At 31.9% G+C, this 23,368-nt stretch overlaps 1 protein-coding gene across 1 annotated transcript in view; it reads right to left on the bottom strand.

Annotated features, from left to right (window-relative positions):
• Positions 1-20,170, bottom strand: part of LOC115724592 (phospholipase D delta) — a 42,066-nt gene extending 21,896 nt beyond the window's left edge. The window contains exons 1-6 of the mRNA XM_030653908.2: positions 18,483-20,170; positions 17,716-17,832; positions 17,348-17,545; positions 15,834-16,103; positions 15,658-15,726; positions 7,540-7,687 (exon numbers count right to left, since the gene is read on the bottom strand). Of these exons, the coding sequence (XP_030509768.1) occupies positions 7,540-7,687; positions 15,658-15,726; positions 15,834-16,103; positions 17,348-17,545; positions 17,716-17,832; positions 18,483-19,412 (1,732 nt within the window). The 5' untranslated portion in view covers positions 19,413-20,170. The remainder of the gene's footprint in view (positions 1-7,539; positions 7,688-15,657; positions 15,727-15,833; positions 16,104-17,347; positions 17,546-17,715; positions 17,833-18,482) is intronic.
• Positions 20,171-23,368: the final 3,198 nt, after the last annotated feature.

Raw genomic sequence — 23,368 nt, 5'->3', positions numbered from 1 at the left:
ATTTTGTTTAAAAACTTAATAGGCTAGTTGACTTTATGTGGACAACATAGTTTTTTGAGGTACCTTCTGTTGAGAATCATGGGGTTCCATCTCAAAACCAATTGGCAATGAGTGGAGTAGTCTATGTTCTTATATATGGCTCAATTCTCTACCATTTATTCTATGTGGGACAATGTCCACAACATTCCCCCTCAAGATGATGGTTATTTTTTGCTCATCAATCTTGAACCGTATCAGAGTGGACATGGTCACTATCTGTATAGGTGCGGATCGGATAGGATCACTTGCTCGCAAGGGATATGGCTCTGATACAATGTTGATAATCATGGGGTTCCATCTCAAAATCAATTGGCAATGAGTGGAGTAGCCCATGTTCTTATATATGGCTCAATTCTCTACCATTTATTCTATGTGGGACAATGTCCACAACACCTTCAACCCTTATTTTTGATGTAGATCTTTAGTTTAAGACAAAATTTTGGAAAGACTTGAACAAGCTTTAAAAACTAAGTTTCACTTCTCGCTCATCATGTTCAGATAAATAAACAATTGAAGATGATATAGCATGTTTTGTTCTTACGTTTTGTATTTTAGAGGTGGTTGGGAAGAACACATGTCATTGATGGAAATTCACTTATAACAATTACTAAGCCAGTATAGGCATGACCCCATGAGGATTTATTTAAGAAACCATGCAGATCACCATTGTGTTGGGCTAAACTAGATGATAGGGGTGAGAAACGGTCAGTTTAGTCGATTTTTTATACAAAAAAAATCCAAAATTCAGTTTTTGGTTTTCATGGTTATAATCTGAAAACCAACTGACCTTGATAAAAATGTAAAAAAAAAAAACCAACCGTTTTAATCCACAGTTTGGGCGATTTAAACCGACCAAACCGAGCTTCATTTTTTTTGAAAAAAATCTTTTAATTTGCTATAATTATTTAAAAACTAAAAAAATTAGAGTATTGTATCAAATATCATATTATTTAAGAACAAAAACTTTCTTAAACTTTCTTAGTTAAATAAATAATGTAAAATAAACTTTTTTAAATTTGTTCAAATTACTTGTACTACTAATATAGTAATGAGTTATATTAAAAAACTCGTATTAATTTATGAATGTGTGTATAGAATACGTAAATATATCAAATTATAATAAAGTAAAACATTGAATAATTGAGACTTTAAATAAAAAAGATAAGTAAAACTAATTTAATAAAATTGTATATTAAATATGTACAAAAAAAAAATTATAATACATATGTATAGTGTATAATATATATGTTCGGTCGGTTCTCGGTTTAATCAATCGGTTTGCCATTGACACTAAAACTGACCGTGCAAAGACAGTTTTAACCAAAGACAATTTTTTCGGTTTTCAATTTTTTCGGTGTTGGTTTTTTTGATGTTCGGACGGTCGGTGTACTCAGTTTTGTCAGTTTCTTAGATTTTTTGCTCACCCCTACTAGATGACTATGTCTTCTTAAAACTTACCCTTATAAAAGGTGTGAGAAGATTTGGAGTTAAGGATAAGTTAGCCCCAGATATGTTAGACCTTTCCAGGTTATTGAGAGAGTTGGGGAGGTCACTTATCAATTAAAGTTATCAGTGTTGTAAGGACATGTTTATAATGTGTTTTATGTGTTTATGTTGAGGAAATATTGTAACAGTCAGTAGTCCCGTGATCCGTAAGGAGAAATACCGGGTAAGCTGTACAATCCCACACCGCCTAGGGTAGGTCAAGTGTGATGATTCTGAGACTGTGTAGGTATGGGACTACACAGTTAAAGAAGGGCTTAAATGGATTGATTTGTACTACCTATATCAACAAGGTGTATCTTGTTTTTCGGTAGCCTATCATGAAAGAACTCCACAGTTAATCGTGCTTGGCTTGGAGCAATTTCAAGATGGGTGACCTCCTAGGAAGTTTTCTCAGGAAGCGTGCGAGTGAGGACAAAGCACGCTGGAAACTCTCGTGTTAATCTGTAGGGCCAGTCATCAGTCCATGAAGCAGCCAGAGTTACGTACTCGTGTATAAGAGCCATTCATTCCGTGGGTGTAAGGACCCAATAGAGGCTTGAAGCGGGAACGTTACAAATATACTCTGAATCCATCACATATCATTAATGAGTATGAGGCCATTCCTCACCTGTAAAGAACAACATGTATGAATCTTAGCAAGAAAATAAAAGGTGTTAAGGAATCGAGAGATTTCCGTAGTCAAGGTCTTGTGGTAGAACCACAAAAAAATAGTAGGCTAGTTGGTAATTAGAGTCAAGGATGTATATGAAATATCCTCACAAAGAAAGATTTTAGGACAAAATTTCTTTGAATGGGAAGATTGTGAGAATCAATGGAAAAACAGCAAAAGAAAAAAATAAATAATATATATAATTTATTTGGTGGGACGCACAAATGACTCTTATTCCTCTCCTTTCTTTCTCTTGTCCTCGACGTCCTCTTCTTTTCTTTTCCTTATCGACGATGCACAACCAAACCACCACAACCAAGCTTAGATCTACAACCATTTGGACTGCCATTTTCGAAATGCAGCGGAGCTGCACGACCATCGAACAGTGGTAATCTCACACCTCATGTTTGGTGGAAATTAGAGCTAAGATGCACTCATATAGTGGTGTTAAGTTTTGACGTCGAAACTTTGAGTCGATAGTGTGACAAACTCCAGCGACCATTTGATGAATGGTTGGTACCGTTGGAATCACCGTCATGAGGAGAACATCACCTACTAAGTCATTTTGGTCAACTTAGAACTTTTCTGTGATAAAATTTTTGGTGTCGACGCTCTTTGGAAGCATTTTTCGAGGGGATCAATGGTTATTTTGATATAACAAGTTGTATCTATGATCCACTCATCAGTGATTGTTAGGAACTTAACTTGATTATTGGACTTGATTGTATATGTGTTGAATAGCATTAGACACATTCCCATTTTTTTATGATTTATAAATGCTGAAAGAAATTTAAAACTTAATCTACATATTTTTATGAACTGTTCTGGGGCACTGAGTGTCAAATATATTTGTGTACAATTATTTATGCAGGTTATGATTTTTGAGTTTATTCAAATTATAATCGTTATGCTATTGTATTTTCTAAAATAAAAAAGGAATATGGCTTTTGTTATTCTTATTTACCTGCTTTTAGTTATATTGATCATTACTGATGAGAATCATGTGATCATGATTTGTGCAAATTGTTGTTTCACGACCTAGTCCCCCTATCATCATAGGTAAATCAGGTGTGCACCCACCTGTTCGGGTGTCCAGAAAGTCATTCAATCTAATTACAACCGACCTATCCAATAGAATTGGATATCCAATCATAATTAGATCGGATCGGGTGTAAATTTTGAAAATTTAATCGGATTGAATCAGTTGTTGGATGAGACATCCGATCCAATAGATAACCGGACCAATCCAAAATCCAATTATCATCCAATGGTCATCCAATTATATTTATATACTTTTAAAATATATTTATAATTTCATATATTAAAAATATTTTATTTAAAAAAATATCTTAATTGATTTTATTCTTATTCACATGCATACATGAGATTAAAGAAAAAAAAACATTTAGTCTAAAATATTAATTCTCATCTTTCTAAATATGAATAAAATTGAATAAGTTTTTTTTTTTTTTTTTTTTTTGCAATTTTATTATAGGATCATGAGAATTAGGTTGGACTAAACTAATGTTTATTATGTATGGTAGATTATTAAGTTTTAAATTATATTTTTTAGTGAAATCAGCTTAAATGATAGCTAAAATGGATTGGAACCGATCCAATAGAAAACTAGTTAATGCATCCAATGGTTGGAGCCGATCCAATCTAATACATTTATTGAATCGGATCGGATGATTCAATTCAACTGGATTAGATCGGGTGACAAAATCCAATATCCAATAAATAATTGAATTGGATCGTTTGGGTCCAAATCAATTGCATGTGATTCAATGAACACTCTTACCCACCTGTAGGTGAAAGACCTAAATGTATAGGAAGTGAATTGAATCTAAGCTATGGTATCATGGTGGTTAGCAGGCACGATTACCCGCTTTAGGATGTCATTTTCTATGATTGTTATTGAGAGTTAGGAGTCTAGTGAACAGTGTGATATGCACGGGTAGTTTCTCTCTCTTCATTATATTTACACATTATGATGTAGATAATATGTTTTGTCTCGTTTTTTAAGAAGCTAACCGTGTAGGGTTTTAATTGGATTTTATAAGTTCACCCCCAATATTTCCCCTTTCAAGAACTCAGTTTGGTACTTGTGCATAAGAGAGAATCGTTGATGGAGAACGATAAGATAGCGTAGTCATATCTTAATAATTAATTAACTCTTCTTTTAAAAGTTGAATATGTATCTAATTATCAATGGATTGTTTGTATCATTTACATAGCTATTAGCAGTTAATAATGAGGAATATGATGGATGCTTAGTATTATTTCAGTGTTTTACAAATTATTATTAAATCTATCATTTAGTGACTATATAATTGTGGGGATATTATTGTTCTGTATATATTAACGAATTGTCTTATTTTATTAAAATTATGTTCTATTTAATTTATGAGTATTATTTTAAATATGTATTTGATATGATTTCGTAGTATAAATTAAAAGATTATTTGCAAGTATTATCTTTCAACAATTGTTAAAGTGTGATCTTTGACTACTAAAATTATGGATATTACATATCTACCATAGCCTAGAGCTCATCCTGACAGTATGATCGAGGAGAGTAACTGAGGTTTCCCAATTACCTCTAGTTACATAGTTACCGTGTAATTATTTGATCAAATAAAAACGCTAAACTATGTAATTACCTCTAATTATATCTAATTCCAATTTCCAAATAATTTTCCAAAAGTAAATTAATAGTAAACCAATAAGTTCATTTAAATATAATTTTCCAAATAATTATATTTAAATGAACTTATTGGTTTAACTATCTCATTCGCAGGTTCCTTTTCAGTTTTCCAGGCAGAAGCCGTTGCTTTATTAGTAGGATTGCGTTGGGCTCAAGATGTGGGACTTCCCGTGGAGAAAGTTTTTTCTGATTCACTTTCTTTGGTCTCAGCTTTGGAGGGCCAGACTGTATATTTAGATGAACTGGGGGTTATCTTTTCTGATATTAAAGTCCTATTGTCTAGTTTTCCTGGGGCATCTCTTTCTCATGTTAGCCGCAACTTTAATGTTGAGACTCATAGATTGGCTAAGCATGCCCTTAGGATAGAAAATGAACTTTCTTGGATGGAAGAAATCCCTTTCCTTCCGTGTAACTTTTGTTACCGTTGTTATCTTAACCTTTATCGGTTACTCCGACAAAAAAAAAAAAAAAATGAAGTAAATTAATAGAGAATAAAAGCTATCATATCCCAACTTTAACCTTAAGGTACCGAGCTTTAGATTGGAGCATAAGATTTATGAGAGATCTTTTCTACATTGAAATTTTATACACTTATACATGAGAGTTTTATTGTGGAGTGGGCAAAAATTGGCCTTTTACTGCAGGGATTGACTTTAATGAAGACATTTAAATTTTGTTTTCACGAAAAGAATATATAAATTATGATAGTATTTATTATAGTCAATTAATTACTATGCACTAATGAGGGTTGAATATAAGTTGTTTTCTTTTTTATAAATTTAATCAAAAAAATTATATTTATTCAATTATTAAAATGAAGTTGAATAAGTTATTTTCAGCACATATAAATAAATTAAGTAAATTAGCAAAACAATTGCTATGGCTACAATAAATACTATCATCAAAAATAAGAAAAATTAATATTTAAATTCCTAGATTGCTCTCTAAAGGTATGTTTTGCAAACTCTCTATAACAGATTATTTGAATTTCAAATGAGTTCATATGCTTTTGAATTCGTTGGGACAAATTTTTTTTGACTTTAGAGAGGTGGGAATGGAACTTAGAACTTTCTCTTTGTGAGGAGAAGTTTGGAACCACTAGACAATGTCTATAATCACATTTATTGGGACCAACTTATTCAATTTATTTAACGATTATTCTAGTCATAGTCATGATCACATTAGTTAGATTTTACAATATATTCAAATGCATGGAATATAATGAGTTGGCTAATTAGTAATTTTTTCCCCTGAATTTTGACATATACTAATCGTGCCCCCTGAACTTTTTTGGTCGTTAAAAATTCTACTCGAACTATTGAGATTATTAAATTTAAGGACTTTTGTCTAATTTTAGTAAAAAAATTCTAACATGGATGAAAGTTCAAGGGACATGATTTAGTACATATCAAAGTTTGAGGAGCATGATTTGGTAGATATCAAAGTTTGGGGAGCATAGTTTTGTACATAAACAATCACTAAAACAATATAATTGAATGAAATAGACAAAAGTCCTTAAATTTAACAATCTCAATAGTTTGGGGAGAATTTTTAACGGCCAAAAAAGTTTAGGGGCACAGTTTACTACATGTCAAAGTTCAAGGGGAAAAATTACTAATTAGCCTTAAGCTTAAAGCAACTAGTCTGTGTCATAACATTAGTATTTTTATTGTTGGAATATTGAGACATAAAATTAGTTAATAAGTTTACGGGGGTGTTCATTGGATCATATCCAATAGATTTGGACCCAACAATTCAATCCAATTATTTATTGGATATTTGATTTTGTCACCCGATCCAATCCAATCGAATTAAGTCATCTGATCTGATCTGATTCATTAGATGTATTGGATTGGGTCGGTTCCAACCATTAGATGCATTAACTGATTTTCTATTGGATTGGATTGGATCCATCTAATCTATTTTAGCTACCATTTAAATTAATTTCACTAAAAAGAAAAATATATATATAAAAAAACATAATTTAAAACCTAATAATCCAACATACATAATAAACTAGTTTAGTCAAACCTAATTTTTATGATCCCATAATAAAATTGTCAAAAAATTAATTTATTCAATACACATTCATAATTTTATTAGCGTTTAGGAAGATGAAAGTTAATATTTTAGATCTAAAGTTTTTTTTTTTCTTTAATTTTATGTGTAAAATATATATTAAATTAATTAATGTATTTTTAAAATAAAATATATAAAATTATAAATGCATTTTAAAAATATATAAATATAATTGGATGACTAATACTGGATGATAATTAAATCGGTTCGGTTCGGTTATATTGGATGTTCCATCCAACAACCGATTCGATCCGATTAGATTTTTAAAATTTATATCCAATCCGATCCAATTACGAATGGATATTCGAATCCATTAAATCGGTTAGGATTGAATCAATGAATTGTAATTGAATCGGATGACTTTCCCCACACCACTACACATAATAGTCTATTCCTAACAAAGTTGTTTACTTTTATATTTTTTTCACTGATCTGGTTTATGAAAAATTTGAAACAAAATAAAAACAACAATAATTGATCGAACGATAAAGTAGTAAATAATAATATTAGCATGATTTATAAGAGTCAAGGGAACTTAACAATATAAAGTGTCATCCACCTGCTTTTCTGTATGATGGCCAAAAGTATGAAGATCCAAGAAAATATTGATTCTCTATGTATATGAAGTGTTGAGCTGATCTTATCGCCTTAACATAAGCTGTATGGATACTTTTATCCACTTTCAAATTCTTTCCTCCCATAAGGTTCTATAAAAATAAATAATAATAATAATAATAAAAATGACAATTCAATGCTGAGATAGCTCCGAGCGATGATTAGAAACCAAACAAACAACTCGTGGCCAGTTGCCGTACAACAATAAACAAAGGAAAATTTATAAAAATATTGGAATTTGGGTTAACTTTTACAAAAATACTATCGGAAAATTTTTCAAAAATATTGTGTTTTTATAAAACACTAGTAAAATACAAAACATAACAATTCAAAACAACAGTAGAACAACTAAAAAATACCTGTAGAACACAAGTGAAAACTTAACACTGTATACTGCAGTATGAAACTTATAAAAAAACACAGTAAAAAAGTTAAATATACTGCTTGACAGTATTTTTGTGAAAAAATGACAAAAGTTAACATACCATATAAATTTCCCTAAACAAAAGTAACACAATACGGTATTGGGCTTCTAAGAAAGGTCAATTAACTCTTAGTCATGAACAAAACATGCTTAGTAGTTTAGCAATTCTTTGTACAGCCCTAAATTCTAGTACTTAATACAAAATATACAAAAGTAATTACAGATGTTCTAACCTTTAAGAGCTCGTTTGGAACGTTGTATTAGGTCGTATTGTATTGTATTATATTGAATTTGATTATATATCATATTTTTATATAATACTATGTTAAGCTTTAATTTATACTAAAATATTATATAGTTAGGTGTCCATAAAAGTCAATAGCACATATAGTTTTACATAAAAATATTGCATAAAATACAATTCAATATAATACAATACAATACAATACGACCTAATACGGCGTTCCAAACGAGCCCTAACAGTATAATCTAATTACAATAATTTCTAAATTTATACAGCTAGGTTTCTTTATAATAATAACACCGAATAAATGCTACATATAAAATATTTTCTACATCCTCACTCAAGCTGGTGCATAAATATTTCCACATGCCCAGCTTGCAAACTAGCTAGTTAAACAGTACTCCTTTTGCCTTCGGTTAACATTTGCTAGGAATATACACACTTATAACTCCTTTCCAATCATTCCTTTGATAAAATGTTTGAATACTTCAAACATGTTTAATCATGATAAACTAGATTATGTGCTACGTCGATTGCATACTTATTGTCACAGTACAACTCTAAAGGCCCAATTCGTTGAAGCTTTAATTATTCATATGTTCCTCTAATCCATAACAGTTCATACTCTCTAAGCAAGAGCCCTCAGTTATGCTAGCTTCAACACTATTGTGAGTTACCACAGATTTTTTTTTTGATTTGCTTCTCCATGTGACTAAGCTCCCTAATACATGAGTACAAAATCCAGTTGTTGATGTTCTTACAAATTATTAGAGTTACTCCTACATTGTTAATGTGTGGAAATAAAATATCATACATAAAATGAATAGACAACTCCTCTTATTGCTAATTATTTTTGAGATGATTGAACACTATATCCCTTACCATATATTCCTAAATTCTAACATACTATCAGAGCCAAAAAAAAAAAAAAACCTCTGCTCTCTTCCCTTCAACCACCATTTGAGAACTTGATTTGGCCTTGTGAATTTCTTTCAAATGTCACATTTGGCCCTATAGTCTCTTTAAAGTCGTTCGTTATACTCACACATTTTAGGCCTAAACGAGAGGAGTGTGTATTAGAGTTTGTCCCACATTTTTCATTTGAAAAAATAAAATGTCATATATAAGATAAATGGACTACTCCTTTCATTGTTAATTGATTTTGATCAGATGAAACCTCATGCACCTTAACCAAACACTTCTAAATTTAATCACACTAAACCTGCCCAATAATCTGCATCTGTAAAAGCCTCAATCCCTCTTTTTTCTTTCTTGAGGAATATTTATCCATTTTAAAGTATTCCCTTTATGTAATGTACTCTATACACAAACTCCAATTTTTCCTCTAATGATATATGCATGTAAAACTATCCATGTTGTTGGGAACAAATGCAAGTCTTCTGTGGAATAAGTAGATCAGCTCTCCCACTAATAGCTGATACATTCCCTTGTCAACTGTCTTTTCTTTAGTTGATTTCTGTATTTGCCCCTTTCGTTCTATTCAAAATGTGCTACACATTTCTACAATACTTTAATTTAGAAATTTCTACACATTTGAAGAAAAAGTTTACTCAAAAATTATTTAGGTACGTGTAAAAAAATTTATTCAAGAATTTCTTATAAACATTTCTAAAAATTAATATTGTAGAAAATTCTAGTTTGTATTTTAGAAATAAGACATTTGTATGGATAAAGTTCTTTTTAATAGAATAAAGATCTAGAATAAATATGTGAGCTACTATAAATACCATCAAGTTAGGATTCAAAATTGTAACCAACATCCAAACCAAACAACTACAAACTCTTAATAAAGCTTATTATTTTCTACATACAATTCTGTCTTCTAAGCCAAATAATTCTCATATACTAAATCAATAACTACTCATCAATATCAAAACTACAACACATTACCACAACAATCATTAAACACATTATCCTACATATTCATATATTCTAAACTAATTAAACTAATAAAAATTAATTCTCAAACCATCAGTGGTATCAGACCTCTGTTCGATCATTAATGGGCATAATATTTGCTACTCATCATCACTATGAGTTCCGAATCCAACCGCTCTTCTTTACCTCTTCTAATTTTTTATGGATAAAACTATGATTTTTGGTTAATTAAAATTAGTAGCTATTTTTAATCACAAAATCTTTAGAAAACTATTGAAGAGGGAGTCACTACTCTAGATGACATTACATCCTATTCGGAAGATTAGAAGAAGGCAATAAAGGATACTCAATAAAAAGATTCTCATGCATTACACTGCTTGCAGCAAGCTATGACAAACAATCTTTTTCCACGAATTATGAGCGCAACAACGATGGAAGAAGCATAGGACACGTTGTAGGAGGAGTTCCAAGGAACAGTGTACACACAGTTAGATTACAAAAACTTAAAAGGGACTTTGAAAATCTTAGAATGAAAGATAATGAGACCGCAAAAGATTACTATTCTAGAATTAAAGAGATAGTAAATCAAATGAGAGTGTAACGTCCCCGCTTCAAGCCTCCATTGGGCCTTTTTTCACGATTAATGACTCTTATACACGGATATGTCCCTCTTGGCTGCTGCATGGAATGATGACTGGCCCTACAGACCAACAAGAGTATTTTTAGCGTGGATTGTCCTCACTCGCTCACTTCTTGAGAAAACATTCCAAGAGGTCGACCATCCTGAAATTACCTCAGGTCAAGTACACTTAACTTTAGAGTTCTTTAATGATGGACTACCAAAAAGAAGATGAATTTTATTGATATAGGCAATATCAATCAATTCATTGAAACTCTCTACAACTGTGAAATCTCATATCTACACAGTCTTTGAATCATCACATTTAACTCCTAGGCGATGTGGGATTGCACAACTCCCGGTATTTTCCCTTCAGGATCACGTGACTCTGACTCTCACAAGGAGCCTATGGGGAAATAATTTTTTTCAAGAATATACTACAAAATAATACTAATTTCTTGCACAAAAAATATGATTCAATAGTTTTTGTGATAGAGAAAACGAAAGACTCAAAAACTCTATCATTAATTGAACTAATGGGTTCTCTTGAAGCATACAAAAGTAGACGAGAAAGGCATAATGAAAATGAAACAGAAAAATGTCTTTTACTCTAAAATAAATTCGTGGTCTCAAAAACAAAAAACTGATGGGAAAAAGACACAAGAAAAACAGGAAAAAAAAAAAGAAAAAAGAAAAATAATGACAAGTATTCTCGATGTGGAACTTGAAAAAGAAAAAGTCACTTGGAGAAAGAGTTTTGGTTTATAGGAAAATCACAATGCCAAAATTGTAAAAATTTAGGCACAAAGAAAAAAATTATAGTTTAAAGAAATCTCATGAAGCTAATTTTACTAAAGAGAAGAATATGGGAATAATATATTTTGTCTGCTCAACTACAATAGAAGAAGTTAAAGATACTTGGTATCTTGATAGTATTTACAGTAACCACATTACAAGAAATGAAAGCATATTTTGTAGTCTTGTTAAAACCAAGACTAAAGTCAAAATTGGTAATGGTGACTTCATGGAAGAAATCGATAAAGGAACCATTGACATTGACACTTTAAAAGGTAAGAGATACATCACTCTTGGTAGCAAACATTGATCAAAACTTACTCAGTGTAGGTCAAATGATTAAAAAAGGGTACTCTTTGAATTTTGAAGGAGATTCTTGCACAATCTATAATAAGCAAGATAAATTCTTTCAAATTTTATAGGTAAAAAGGAGAGAAAATAGATGATTTCCTATATTATGGAGATACGCAAGCAGTGTGGCAATGCAAGCGAAAACATACAAGTCATGGCTATGGCATAGAAGTTTTGGTCACTTTAACTTCCATGGGCTAAAGATCCTCAAGGAGAAGAATATGATGTGAGACCTTCCAGCAATTAAGGAGATTAACACAGTCTGAGAGGGATGCATGCTCAAGAATCAATATCAACAACCTTTTCCATGCGACAAAGCTTGGTGAGCCAAAAAGCCACTGGAGCTCATTCATAGAGACATTTGCAGAGCAATGCGCACTCCATTACATGATCAAAACAAGTACTTCATTCTCTTCATCAATGACTTTTCTAGAATGACATATTTTTATTTTATGCAACAAAAATTGCACGTCTTTGATATTTTTAAAAAATTTAAAACCCGTGTCAAAAAACAAAGAAGCCACTACATCAAGACAATTAGAAGTGATAGAGGAAAATAATACACTTCTAATGAATTCAACAAGTTTTGTGAAAATAAAGGCATGGAGTACCAACTCACGGTTGAATACACACCAGGAAAAAATGATGTATCTAAGAGAAAAAACAAGACCATGATGAAGCGACCCAAAAAGATTTTGGGCAAAAGCAATTAGCATTGCAGTCTACTTGCTCAATAGATGCCCAACCAAAGCTGTGTAGAATAAGATGTTGATTGATGCTTGGAGAGGATGTAAGCCTTCAACAAAACATCTTATAGACTTCGGCTTCATGTGCTACACTCACATTCCAAAAGAGAAAAGAGGCAAGCTTGACCAAAAAACCAAGAAAAGAATTTTCTTTGGCTATAATAATCAATCAAAAGGTTATTGAGTCTACAACTTAGAATCAAATAAGCTTATAATCAACCAAGATGTAAAATTTGATAAAGATGTTACATATATACAATTGGGAGAAAGAAGAAGTTGAAAGAAAGACAATCAATATTCCTCTACCGCCAAGATAACAACCTAATCAAAATGAAGTTTCAACTTAGGCAACCATATCGAACCAACACATGTTTTTCACTCCCCACAGTAAGGCGAACAAGATCACTAGCTGAGATCTATGAGACATGCAACGTAGTGATTATGGAACCAGAAAGCTTTGAAGTTGCACAAAAGTAAGAAGTATGGAGAAATTCTATGAATGATGAGATAAAGATGATTGAGAAGAATGAGACCTAAGAGCTTGTAGATCGACCACTAGACAAAGACATTTTAGGAGTCAAGTAGGTCTATAAGACAATGCTCGACGTAGATAGCTCTATCTAAAAACACAAAGCAAAATTAGTTGCAAAAGGATACGCAACAATGGGGAGTCAACTAAAATAAAAAAATTGCTCCAGTTTCTTGCCTTGACACAATCAGGGCATTGATTGCTCTAGTCGCACAAAAGAAATGGAAGGTTTTTCAACTCGATGTAAATTCGACATTTCTCAGTGTCTATCTTGAAGAAGAAATCTATGTGGAGTAACCTCAAGGGTTAGTGGTGCAAGAACAAAAAGATAATTATTAGATTAAAAACTTCTTTATATGGCCTAACGAAAAGCTCTGGGAGCCTGGTGAAGTTGATTTGACAACTATTTAACGAAGCAAGGATTTAAGAGGAGCAAGAGTGAGCCAACACTCTACATCAAGACTCAAGGTATGAATGAAACACTTATTGTCTCTTTATACGTTGATGATCTCATCTACATACGAAATAATGAGGATCTGATCAATAAATTTAAAGAGGATATGATGAAGAATTTCGAGACGATCTCTTTATAAGTCGTAAAGATGAAGCTCACCAAACTTAGTCTACAAGAACGCTTAAAATAATTCTTATAGGCTAGTGCCACATTATGAGCTTGAGATATAGCGGGAGAAGAACCAAAGGAATATACGATAAATGACAAGTCCCTCAGTCGGCCCTCTGTTAATTGGTCGTCCGTTAGCTAGTCATCCCTTATATGATTGTCCCTCAACTGGTTCTCCGTCAGCTGGTTGTCCCTCAACTGGCCATCCCTCAGCTAGTCATCTAAAAGCTAGCCTTTTGTCAGCTGGTCGTCACTCAACTGGCCCTCTATAAGCTAGTCGTCAGTCAGTTGGTCATCCCTCAGCTGGTCGTCCCTAAGCTGATTGTCCCACAACTGGCAAGTCAACTGATCGTCCCTCAGCTAATTGTCCCTCAGCTAGCCCTCCACCAATTGGTCATCCCTCAGCTAGTCATCCCTCAGCCAATTGTCCATTAGTTGATCCTCCTTCAGCTTGTTGTTTGTCAACTGGCCGTCCACCAGATGGTCGTGCCTGTCAATTGGTTGTACCTCAACTAGATATTTGACAGCTGGTTGGTTGTCCTTTCGTTGGTCGTGCATTAGCTAGTTGTGCATACTTCTAAATTCGTAAGCACACCGACACCTTAATACAATGATAAGGGGATTGAGAACAATTAGACTAAATCTTAAAGACCTACAAATAGCCCACAGCACCAGTCTCGGGACTAAGAGATGAAGACAAAGCTCACGAAAATTAGTCTACCAACAATTGAAAGAATTCTTATAGACTAGGAGGCAAGTGTTGACCCCTAAAAATTGGAAAGTGTAATTTTTGGAGTCATTAGTGTTATGCCCAAAAGTTAACCAAGTGTAAATTCCAAATGCACAAGAGGATATGTGTTGCTATGAGGAGCATCGAAGGCACTAGTCAAGCTCCCCGCGCCCACGCCCGTGTACCTAAGCTCCCTAGGCCAACGCCGGCGTGCCCATCCTCCCCACACCAAGCCTCCCTACACACCCAACCTCCCCGTGAGCAGCCCTCCCTGCGCGCCCAGCCTCTTCCCCCCTGTACACTTCTTTCCCTCATACAAATGGTTCATGCACTTAAACTCAACTGGACACCTTGAATGTGAACATAACCTCGCGAACACAAGGGATGAGGAGAGAAGACCGAGACTAGGGTCATTTAAACAAGAATGTCGCAGGCAAGATAACGACTACATGATAAGTATGAATAATGGAGACAAAACTTACCTTACCTGAAGTACAAGTGGAGATGAGAGCTTTTGTCCTATTAAAGAATGCCAGAGACATCCGACTATCTGAGGTACTGCGTCTACCTAATATGAAAACGACCTGACACTCTCAAACTAATGGACTAGATGGAATTCAAAATTGTAAGAGACACTATAAATAGGTCCTTTCAGGTATTTGTAAAGAAGACTTTTTTGAAAGAAAAAAAATTAATAAAAGAGTAGTTTTTTGGAGTGAGTTTATGAATTTTCTTTGATTTTTTTTAACTAAAATTTTTAATATTGTATTTGCTCTTTAATATTTCGTTGACGAATTCTCACCGTCAACACAATACATTTATCTTATTTTGTTAATTGTGAATCTGGAGTTACAGATGAGATCATCTAGTCCTATCATTTACAATAGATATAATACATATAAGTTTTCCATGTCTATAAATTAGTTCATCAACTTTACCATTAATCAAAGTAATGTCATTTTTACTATTTGGTTTTCCTCTCTCTTAATTAATAATAATCATCTAACTAGGCTAAAGCCTCTATGGCTTCAATCAATAAAGGACCAAAAAAAAAAAAAAATAAATAGTAATGCATACGTTTAATTTAAATTGTAGATTGTAACCTGAGCATCAGCTTCAGCCATGCCCTTTGGAAATCCCTTCACTGATCCTGAATCGATTGAGCGAAATACCTATCAAATGAAAATGAACACGAAGCACAATATCTATAGGAAATTTTAATACAAAACACAATTGGAAAACTTTAAGGGACACAAGGAATGAAGCATTTTCTTCGAACCTGTACATGCCAACTTTCAGGATCGTCTTCATTGTAGAGGGATAAATTTTGATCACCACTAGGATTTGATGATGGACTTAGTATCCATGAAACTCGATCCAACTTTAATAATGCATCTTCCTGCCATGTTGTAATCTTTTTAAGTCGAGAGAGACGCCATTTTGCTTTCCTCCATCTTTGTTCAAAATTTTTTAATATATCATATGCAGCATGACCATCAATTTTACAATGTAAATCATGCCAAGGTTGTCTTGGACCTTCAGCATTATCCTACACATGTAAAATATCATTTATTTATTTATTTTTACAACAATGAACAATCATGTATTCTTAAATGAAAAGTATGTATTACACTTAAATATTATTCTTTAAAACAAAAAAGTAGAGATGATAAGAATGACTATTATCTTGTAGCTACTAGAACAAAGTAGATGCAAGGGATATTCGCTAGTTGCATCGAAGCAAAATTAAACTGAAAAATTAATAACTAATCTAAAAATAAAGTATATTGTCTAAAAATAAAGTATAATAGTTAAAAAGAAAATCTACAATTTAATAGTTTAAAAGCAACCACAATTCAACTCTTGAGAATTACAAAAAACATCACTAGCAAAAATCCAATTCGATTGATCACGATGCTGTTCATCAGCATTATTTTCAATCAATCAAACGACATATCACCAAGATATGAGGCATAGAGACAATAAGACATATATTGAGGAGAACTATACGTGGATTAACTGGGTCCTCATGCAAAGAAGCAAGACTGTGAGCTAGAGAATATGTTTGAGTCTGCCATATTTATATTTGACTGAAACTATCATTGGTTGAAGTCTAACTTAACCAATATTGTCCCATTGCTTACTAGGTACCAATTCATCAGTGTACCCTATATTTTTGTAATTGTGTGGTTAAATTATTTGCATTTGTTTAAATTCATGCAATTCTAGTACTTTTGTATTTGTAGGATAGAAAATAAAATCATAATTTTCAATTGTCTTGCTTCTAAAGCTTTTGCAAGCTTTACTTCCTAGCTCCCTCTGTTTCCAAGGAATTCTATCGTCCTAGTTTTTTTTCTCTACAACTTTTCCCCTTCCACTGTGTTTATTTTTATTGGTATGATTGTGGCACAACTATGTGTACTCCGTTTAATAAGAGAATTGGTAAAAGACATTACTGGTGCCTACCACCCTCCTCGGTATCATATTACTATTGGTATAATTAAGTATTCGGTCCCATATAACTTAAGAAAATAATTTTTTAAGAATATTGTTAACCAACTGTGGGATGCCACTTATAAAAGATGTTGGGGACTACTGGTGCCCAATAGCAATACTTGTTTGATAATTATGTACGTTTGTTTTGTTTCTCTCAATATTATACATTGTATTGTTTATTGGTTAGTTACATACAATTAATGGACTTAGAATTGTGTTCCTAAATACTTGGAAATGTTCTCTTTAGGTATGTTTTTTCTAAAATAAAAATAAATTATTTTTTCAGGAGCCACTTACTTGACAAGTGGGATTATGGCAATCGTTTTCAAAGACTGTGTCAAGATCACGAAAAAGTCTGTGTTCTGGAGTATCATATCTTCCATCACACAAATCCAAACCACCAATAAATGCAGTTATTTTTCGGTTGGCTCCATCAGCTGCGGCACTATCAAGAACTACACACTTTTGATGATGTGTAAATAGGGTTCCCACAACCTGAACTAGAGGAATCGATTCAAATAATCAGAGAAGAAGTAAAAAGGCATAACAAACTCAAATAGCTAACTGTTAGCTTGTTGGCCTATCAATTTCTTATATCACAAGAGGTAATAAAGATTCAAGAATAAATTAAGAAGTATCAATCAATTTTAACACAAATTTCTTACCTGCTGCTTAAACATGCTGAGTTTATTACTTGCATAGCGTGGACAAAGTACACAATGAACGCTAGAATGTTTAAAGAACTTCTTGGTTTCTTCATCATGAGTCTGCATGACTCCATCCTGCATTGGAATTGTGACCAATAATCAAAAGAGTTCACTACTCTATTTGTTTTAAGTTTATCTAAGAGACTATAGTATTACTATTTGTACAATTCTTTGATTAATGAACTTGCATGATCATAGAACTCATATTAACATATCGACTGTCATGTATATCGTTAACTACTTCCACATGTCCAGTAATTGAAATAAGAGTTAAAGACATCATAATTACAATATAGTGGCAAAAAAACTCATGAACTAAATGAACTATTTGTTAGGACAAAGTTTTGAATTTACAATGATAGGCTAGGAAATCAATACAAAGGACGTAGGAATATGCTCTCTGATTTCTCAGTAGAATGCTCAGTTTTTAGTACCGTAAATATAGACCAATTTAATATATACACCACCACCACCTTTAGTGTGTGTGTGTGGTGCATTTCATTATTTGTAGTGATTTTAAAATATTTGTCAACAAACTAATTAATTTAATTTAATCATAACATTCATAAGTTCATTGCTAGTGATAATTAAACTTCAACCCACATATAACACAACAAAAATGTGAAAAAGTTTGACAAAATTTGGTATATTAACAAGCATTAGTACTCATCTAATTTTAGTTAAAATCACTTGATCAAAATATATATATATTTATATATACCTACCGTTTTCAACAAAAGCTTGTCATGTGAAGTCTTATCATCCCAAATGAGCAAAACTACACGAACCCCTTCTTGTGACTTGAACTTCAATAACTCTCCAAGAGTGAGTTCTCCTCCAGTAGGTAATGGCTTTGTAGGCTCCCTCACAAGCTTCACACGATGATAAACTGACCATCCAACAATATATATTAAATGGTGAGCCTCCAAAATTGCATGACATATATCTTCCCAACATTTCCTGTGCTGATAAATTGAACCATCATCAAGTGAAATCTCTGGTAGCATTCCATCAGGTACATGAGCATCTTGATAAAGAGTCACATTTCCCCCTTTGTGAAGTGGAAAATAAGTATTAGGAACCCCAGCATAGTCTGGTCCACCTCCAACTCCCTCCTTATATAAAGGGTTATCTCTAACTCCTCTAAATTGAATAGAAAGGTGTAATTCAGGATAAGGCTTACGACAATTATTCTTATTCCTAGAATTACCAATGATTGGAAACCAATCATTGATTTTATTTCCTGAAATGATTTTTTCCACAGATATCTCCACTACTCCTATATGTTCAGCTCCTACAACATCATTGTCTTTAACATGAAATTCTACTTTGGTAGCAGGGTGAGCCACAGGTACACAAAAATGCTCATCCCACAAAGGATTCTCACAGTTTGATATTACTCTAGTTTGACCAATAGTTGCACCTGCTAGGCAAACAGAAACATAAGGATCACTCGTAATGATTGAATGGTTGGTTGAACGCACCTTTGGTTTTTTCGAAAGGGGAGAAGAACAAGATCCAAACATTGTGAAACATCGTCTCATTCTTTCCGAAGCTAAATCCATGTTTGGAAGTGATTTAGCTTCTAAAATCCAAAAATCTAGCTCACCGTGCAAGAATATGTGCTCTTTTGAATCTCCATTCTTACTTCCCATTCTGGATCGTTAACACAAATATCAGAAAAACCAAATATGTACTGTTTTGTAACGCACTACCAAACAAATAAAATGTTTGTATAACTTTTGAAAGGAAAATACAAAAATCTTCCCTAAGAGGAAAATTAGAACAATAACCATTGTTCCTTAAATGTAGAATACTTGGTTTAAAACATGAGACCAAATAAAACAGTTAGAGGTTTAAGAATAATGTTCATGAAACAAGATGCCACTTTAGTCCTTCTTGTATATAACATGATACACAATATGTAACTAATTTCTTTCCTGCAACTATTTTAGAATCTAAATAGAAATCAGAAGCTTCCAAATTAATAGGTCTATTCTAAATTATAGCATTTAATACCACTTTAACAAACGATGGCCCGTAAAATGGGAATCATAATTCATCAGCATTTACTTTCCTTGAAATCATAATTTTTATCAAAAAAAAAAATGTAGAAGAAGATTTAGAAACATCAATACAAATTGAATTTCTTTTGATACTTCATCTTTTCCAATGGTTTCATTCTCACAGATTAGACAAGGCTTAATTTTTATATAAAATGAACAATAATTGTTAAATAAGATCTCAAGAGACAAATGTATCATAATCTTTGACACAATTGTTGCCAAGCGTATGTTATCTGTTAAAGAAATCATGCCTCAAAAGAAAAAGTTTGTAGAAAAAATCAAATCAACATTAAAATGTTGATCAAATTAGTGTGTTATGCTTTTGAGGCCATATAGCATATACCACAAAAAAAAAAAAAAATTGTAGCTACAAATAGAATAAATGCAACTCAAAATACCTGATGAGATCGATTTAAAAGAAAGTTGAAGGAGGAAAAAAAAAAAGCAGAACTGAGAAACTTTTCTATAAGAAAAGAGATAAAATGTTATCAAAGAAAAATAATTGGCGAATAATGAGGAAATCTAATGGAAACCTTAGACTTTTTCATTTATGTGTGCCAAGATTTGCAAATGGAACGGTTTAAACAAATACAATAAATATGTTCTTTCCTATTAAATGTTTTGGCAATTTTATAATACACACCCTAAAAAAACAAATGCTAAATGGAATCTATAATAAATATAATATAACTAGATAACAAAGCTTTATGCTGATGATTAATTTGTTTAAAATAAAATGTATACATTAATTTTATTATTGATGTTGTTATTAATATTTGTTTATTTCAGAAAAAAATAATATTGTGCAACAAAATAAAAATTAAACGCTAATATTTAAACATATATATATTATATTATTAACTATAAAAAATAAATAAATACTTAAGGATATTAATATTTAATTACAAAATATGTATGCTCAATAGAATGAAATTTATATTTTTATTGAAAAATAAAACATATGTTTGAAAATTGTGAAAATTCATATTTATTAGCTTTAAATATTATATTATTTTAACTCGAAGTATTAGACAATATATTATTATTGACATATATTTAGTATTTTATCAAAATATATTATTTTATGTTTTATCATTCTTTAGTGATTTTAATCACAGTTAAAAATAATACAAATTTTTTTTTTTTTTTTTGACAAAGTGATTAAAATCACTCATGAATTTACGACGCCCACGTCCGCCACCGGCGCTGGAACCTCCTCGAACCAGGATAGCTCATCGTCTAACCGCAGAACATGCTTTGCCAAGCCATGGGCCGCTAAATTCTCAGAGCGGGCCACATGGGACAAAACTGCCCCCGGAAATTTAGACAATAAAGCTATAACATCTTCAAACAACGCTCCTAACTTGTTGAAATACACCTCCCCATTGGTGATAGTCGTCACCAAAGCTAACGAATATGAATAAACTGAAAACAAATCAAAAAACCAAAAATTTTTATTAGAAAATAATCAATCCGATCAAAACTCAAAACTCAAAAATTGAAAAAACTAGATCCCCATATAAAATACTATAACTAGCCAAAGGGAGACCCTTTGGCTAGTAGCAACTTAACTCTTGTATTTTATTTCATCATTATCTTAGGATTACTATCCCTTACTAAGACCCTAAAACCTAAAGATTTTGATATGTAATCTAGTAATAACAAAATCCTGCAATGCTCCCATCCATAGAATATCAAAAATTTACTTTGAAAATTATCGCAATAATAAAGTAAGCACCGAATAATGTACTTCAATGACCTTGATTATTAATGATTAGTGTAATTCAATACAATGAAACAAAATAACCTTGATTATTAAGCATTAATGACCCATTAATTCCATAATCTTTCCCTAAATAAACGAAATCAACCATATTAATTCATTATTAATGTCCCCATTTTAAAATATTACAAATTCCTTTATTGTACTTATCCCAAAAAAGTAATTTTTATACATATTTATTTATGGTAAAACTTTATTATAATCAAATCAATCTATATTGAATTGAAATTACTTAAAATAATCCAATTTAATTATTATGACATAATTATTCCTATTTTAATTTCCAATAGAAAAGTTGTAAAACTTCCAAAAATTGTATCCTTTTAAGTTACCATAAAAACATTTATAATGATACATTCCTATACGACATAGATTACAAACCAAATTCCATAAAATTTGACTTCTCAAATATATCTGAATACAATAAATTCGCATTTGACAATTAGTATTCCCACCTCCTTTTAATACAATATCTTCGTAGTTATTATTCTTTAAATTACTTGATTAATTTTAAATAATAATATTAGAATCTGAAAACTAAATTCCACCACTTTCCCTTTTGCTAATAATTCCTAAAAATATGAACCAACCATAGCTAAAAGCTATTATCGTTTAAATTTAATCCTCTTTAAACCTTATTTCACTTGAAAATATTTTTAAAATATCATTTTAAAATTTTCTTTACATCATACCTTAACTTAAATAACCCTTATATTCCAACTAGTAAAATTTGTCTAGTGCATAACTTGTTTATTTTGCCATTTTATTGTGTGAACATTTTATTATATTTTCAATACAAGAAGCCGTGAAAATTTTAAACAAACTACCCTAAATAATTAGGGTCCAGCCATATAATAGACGCTATAGCCTTGTAAGGCGCCAAAGCCATAAAAATGGCGCAAATATAGAACAACCAATAACAAAAAGATTACAATATATCCCATTATAACAAATTAACTTTACAGAAATAAGAAATTTTCGAACAACAAATTCTTTGAAAAAACTTCATAGTTTTCTCCGTACTTTTTCAATGCCAAACATCCATTTACTGCTATATTTCACGATTTTCCTAGTTTAAGAAACTCGCCCAAAAAAATACAGAGAAACTTTTACTCATCATCAGAGACTATCCTTCCTCACTGTTTGGGTACCGAGAAAATAATAAAGAATGTAAAGCTCAGATCTAATAAAAAGGAGAGCACAGAAATCTTCTCAATTGTTTTTTTCCTTACTGTAAGAATCAAAAAGAAAACGCCAAAAGAGCATCAAAACTACTAAAATTGTTAGGTAACAATTTCGAATCGATGTCATTCTCCTATAAGCTAAATTAACAAAGATTAAATAATCTTTTCCATAGCCAAAAACAAAGGAAGCTTTATTAGCTTTCGATTTTCCCGCTTTTTCTCAGCCACACAAGAAAAAGAAACTCAAATTTTTTATAAGAGGACACAATTGCAGATCTAACAATACTCAATCACACAAAATCAACAATACAATCATTCATGAGAGAGAGAAAGAGAGAGTAAGAACTGAACCTGGATACTCTTCCTCTTCTTCTGAGCTTCGGAACGCTTAACGAGATCAGCGACGTGTCTAAACCTTCGGCGAGGGTTTCTGACAAGAGCAACGGCGGATCTCCATTTCCCTTTTGTAAAAGAGGCTTAAGTGTGTGCAAAAGACAAAAATTGTGTTAAGAAGTAATGAAAAAAGAAGAATACTAGTCCCTTTTGTATTGTATATTTTCAATAGTAGTTATTTAGTA

Source organism: Cannabis sativa, chromosome 6 (assembly GCF_029168945.1).
Source record: "Cannabis sativa cultivar Pink pepper isolate KNU-18-1 chromosome 6, ASM2916894v1, whole genome shotgun sequence".
Lineage (NCBI taxonomy): Eukaryota > Viridiplantae > Streptophyta > Magnoliopsida > Rosales > Cannabaceae > Cannabis > Cannabis sativa.
The sequence above is the reverse complement of the archived record's forward strand: the minus strand, read 5'-3'. Positions and strand labels throughout refer to the sequence as shown.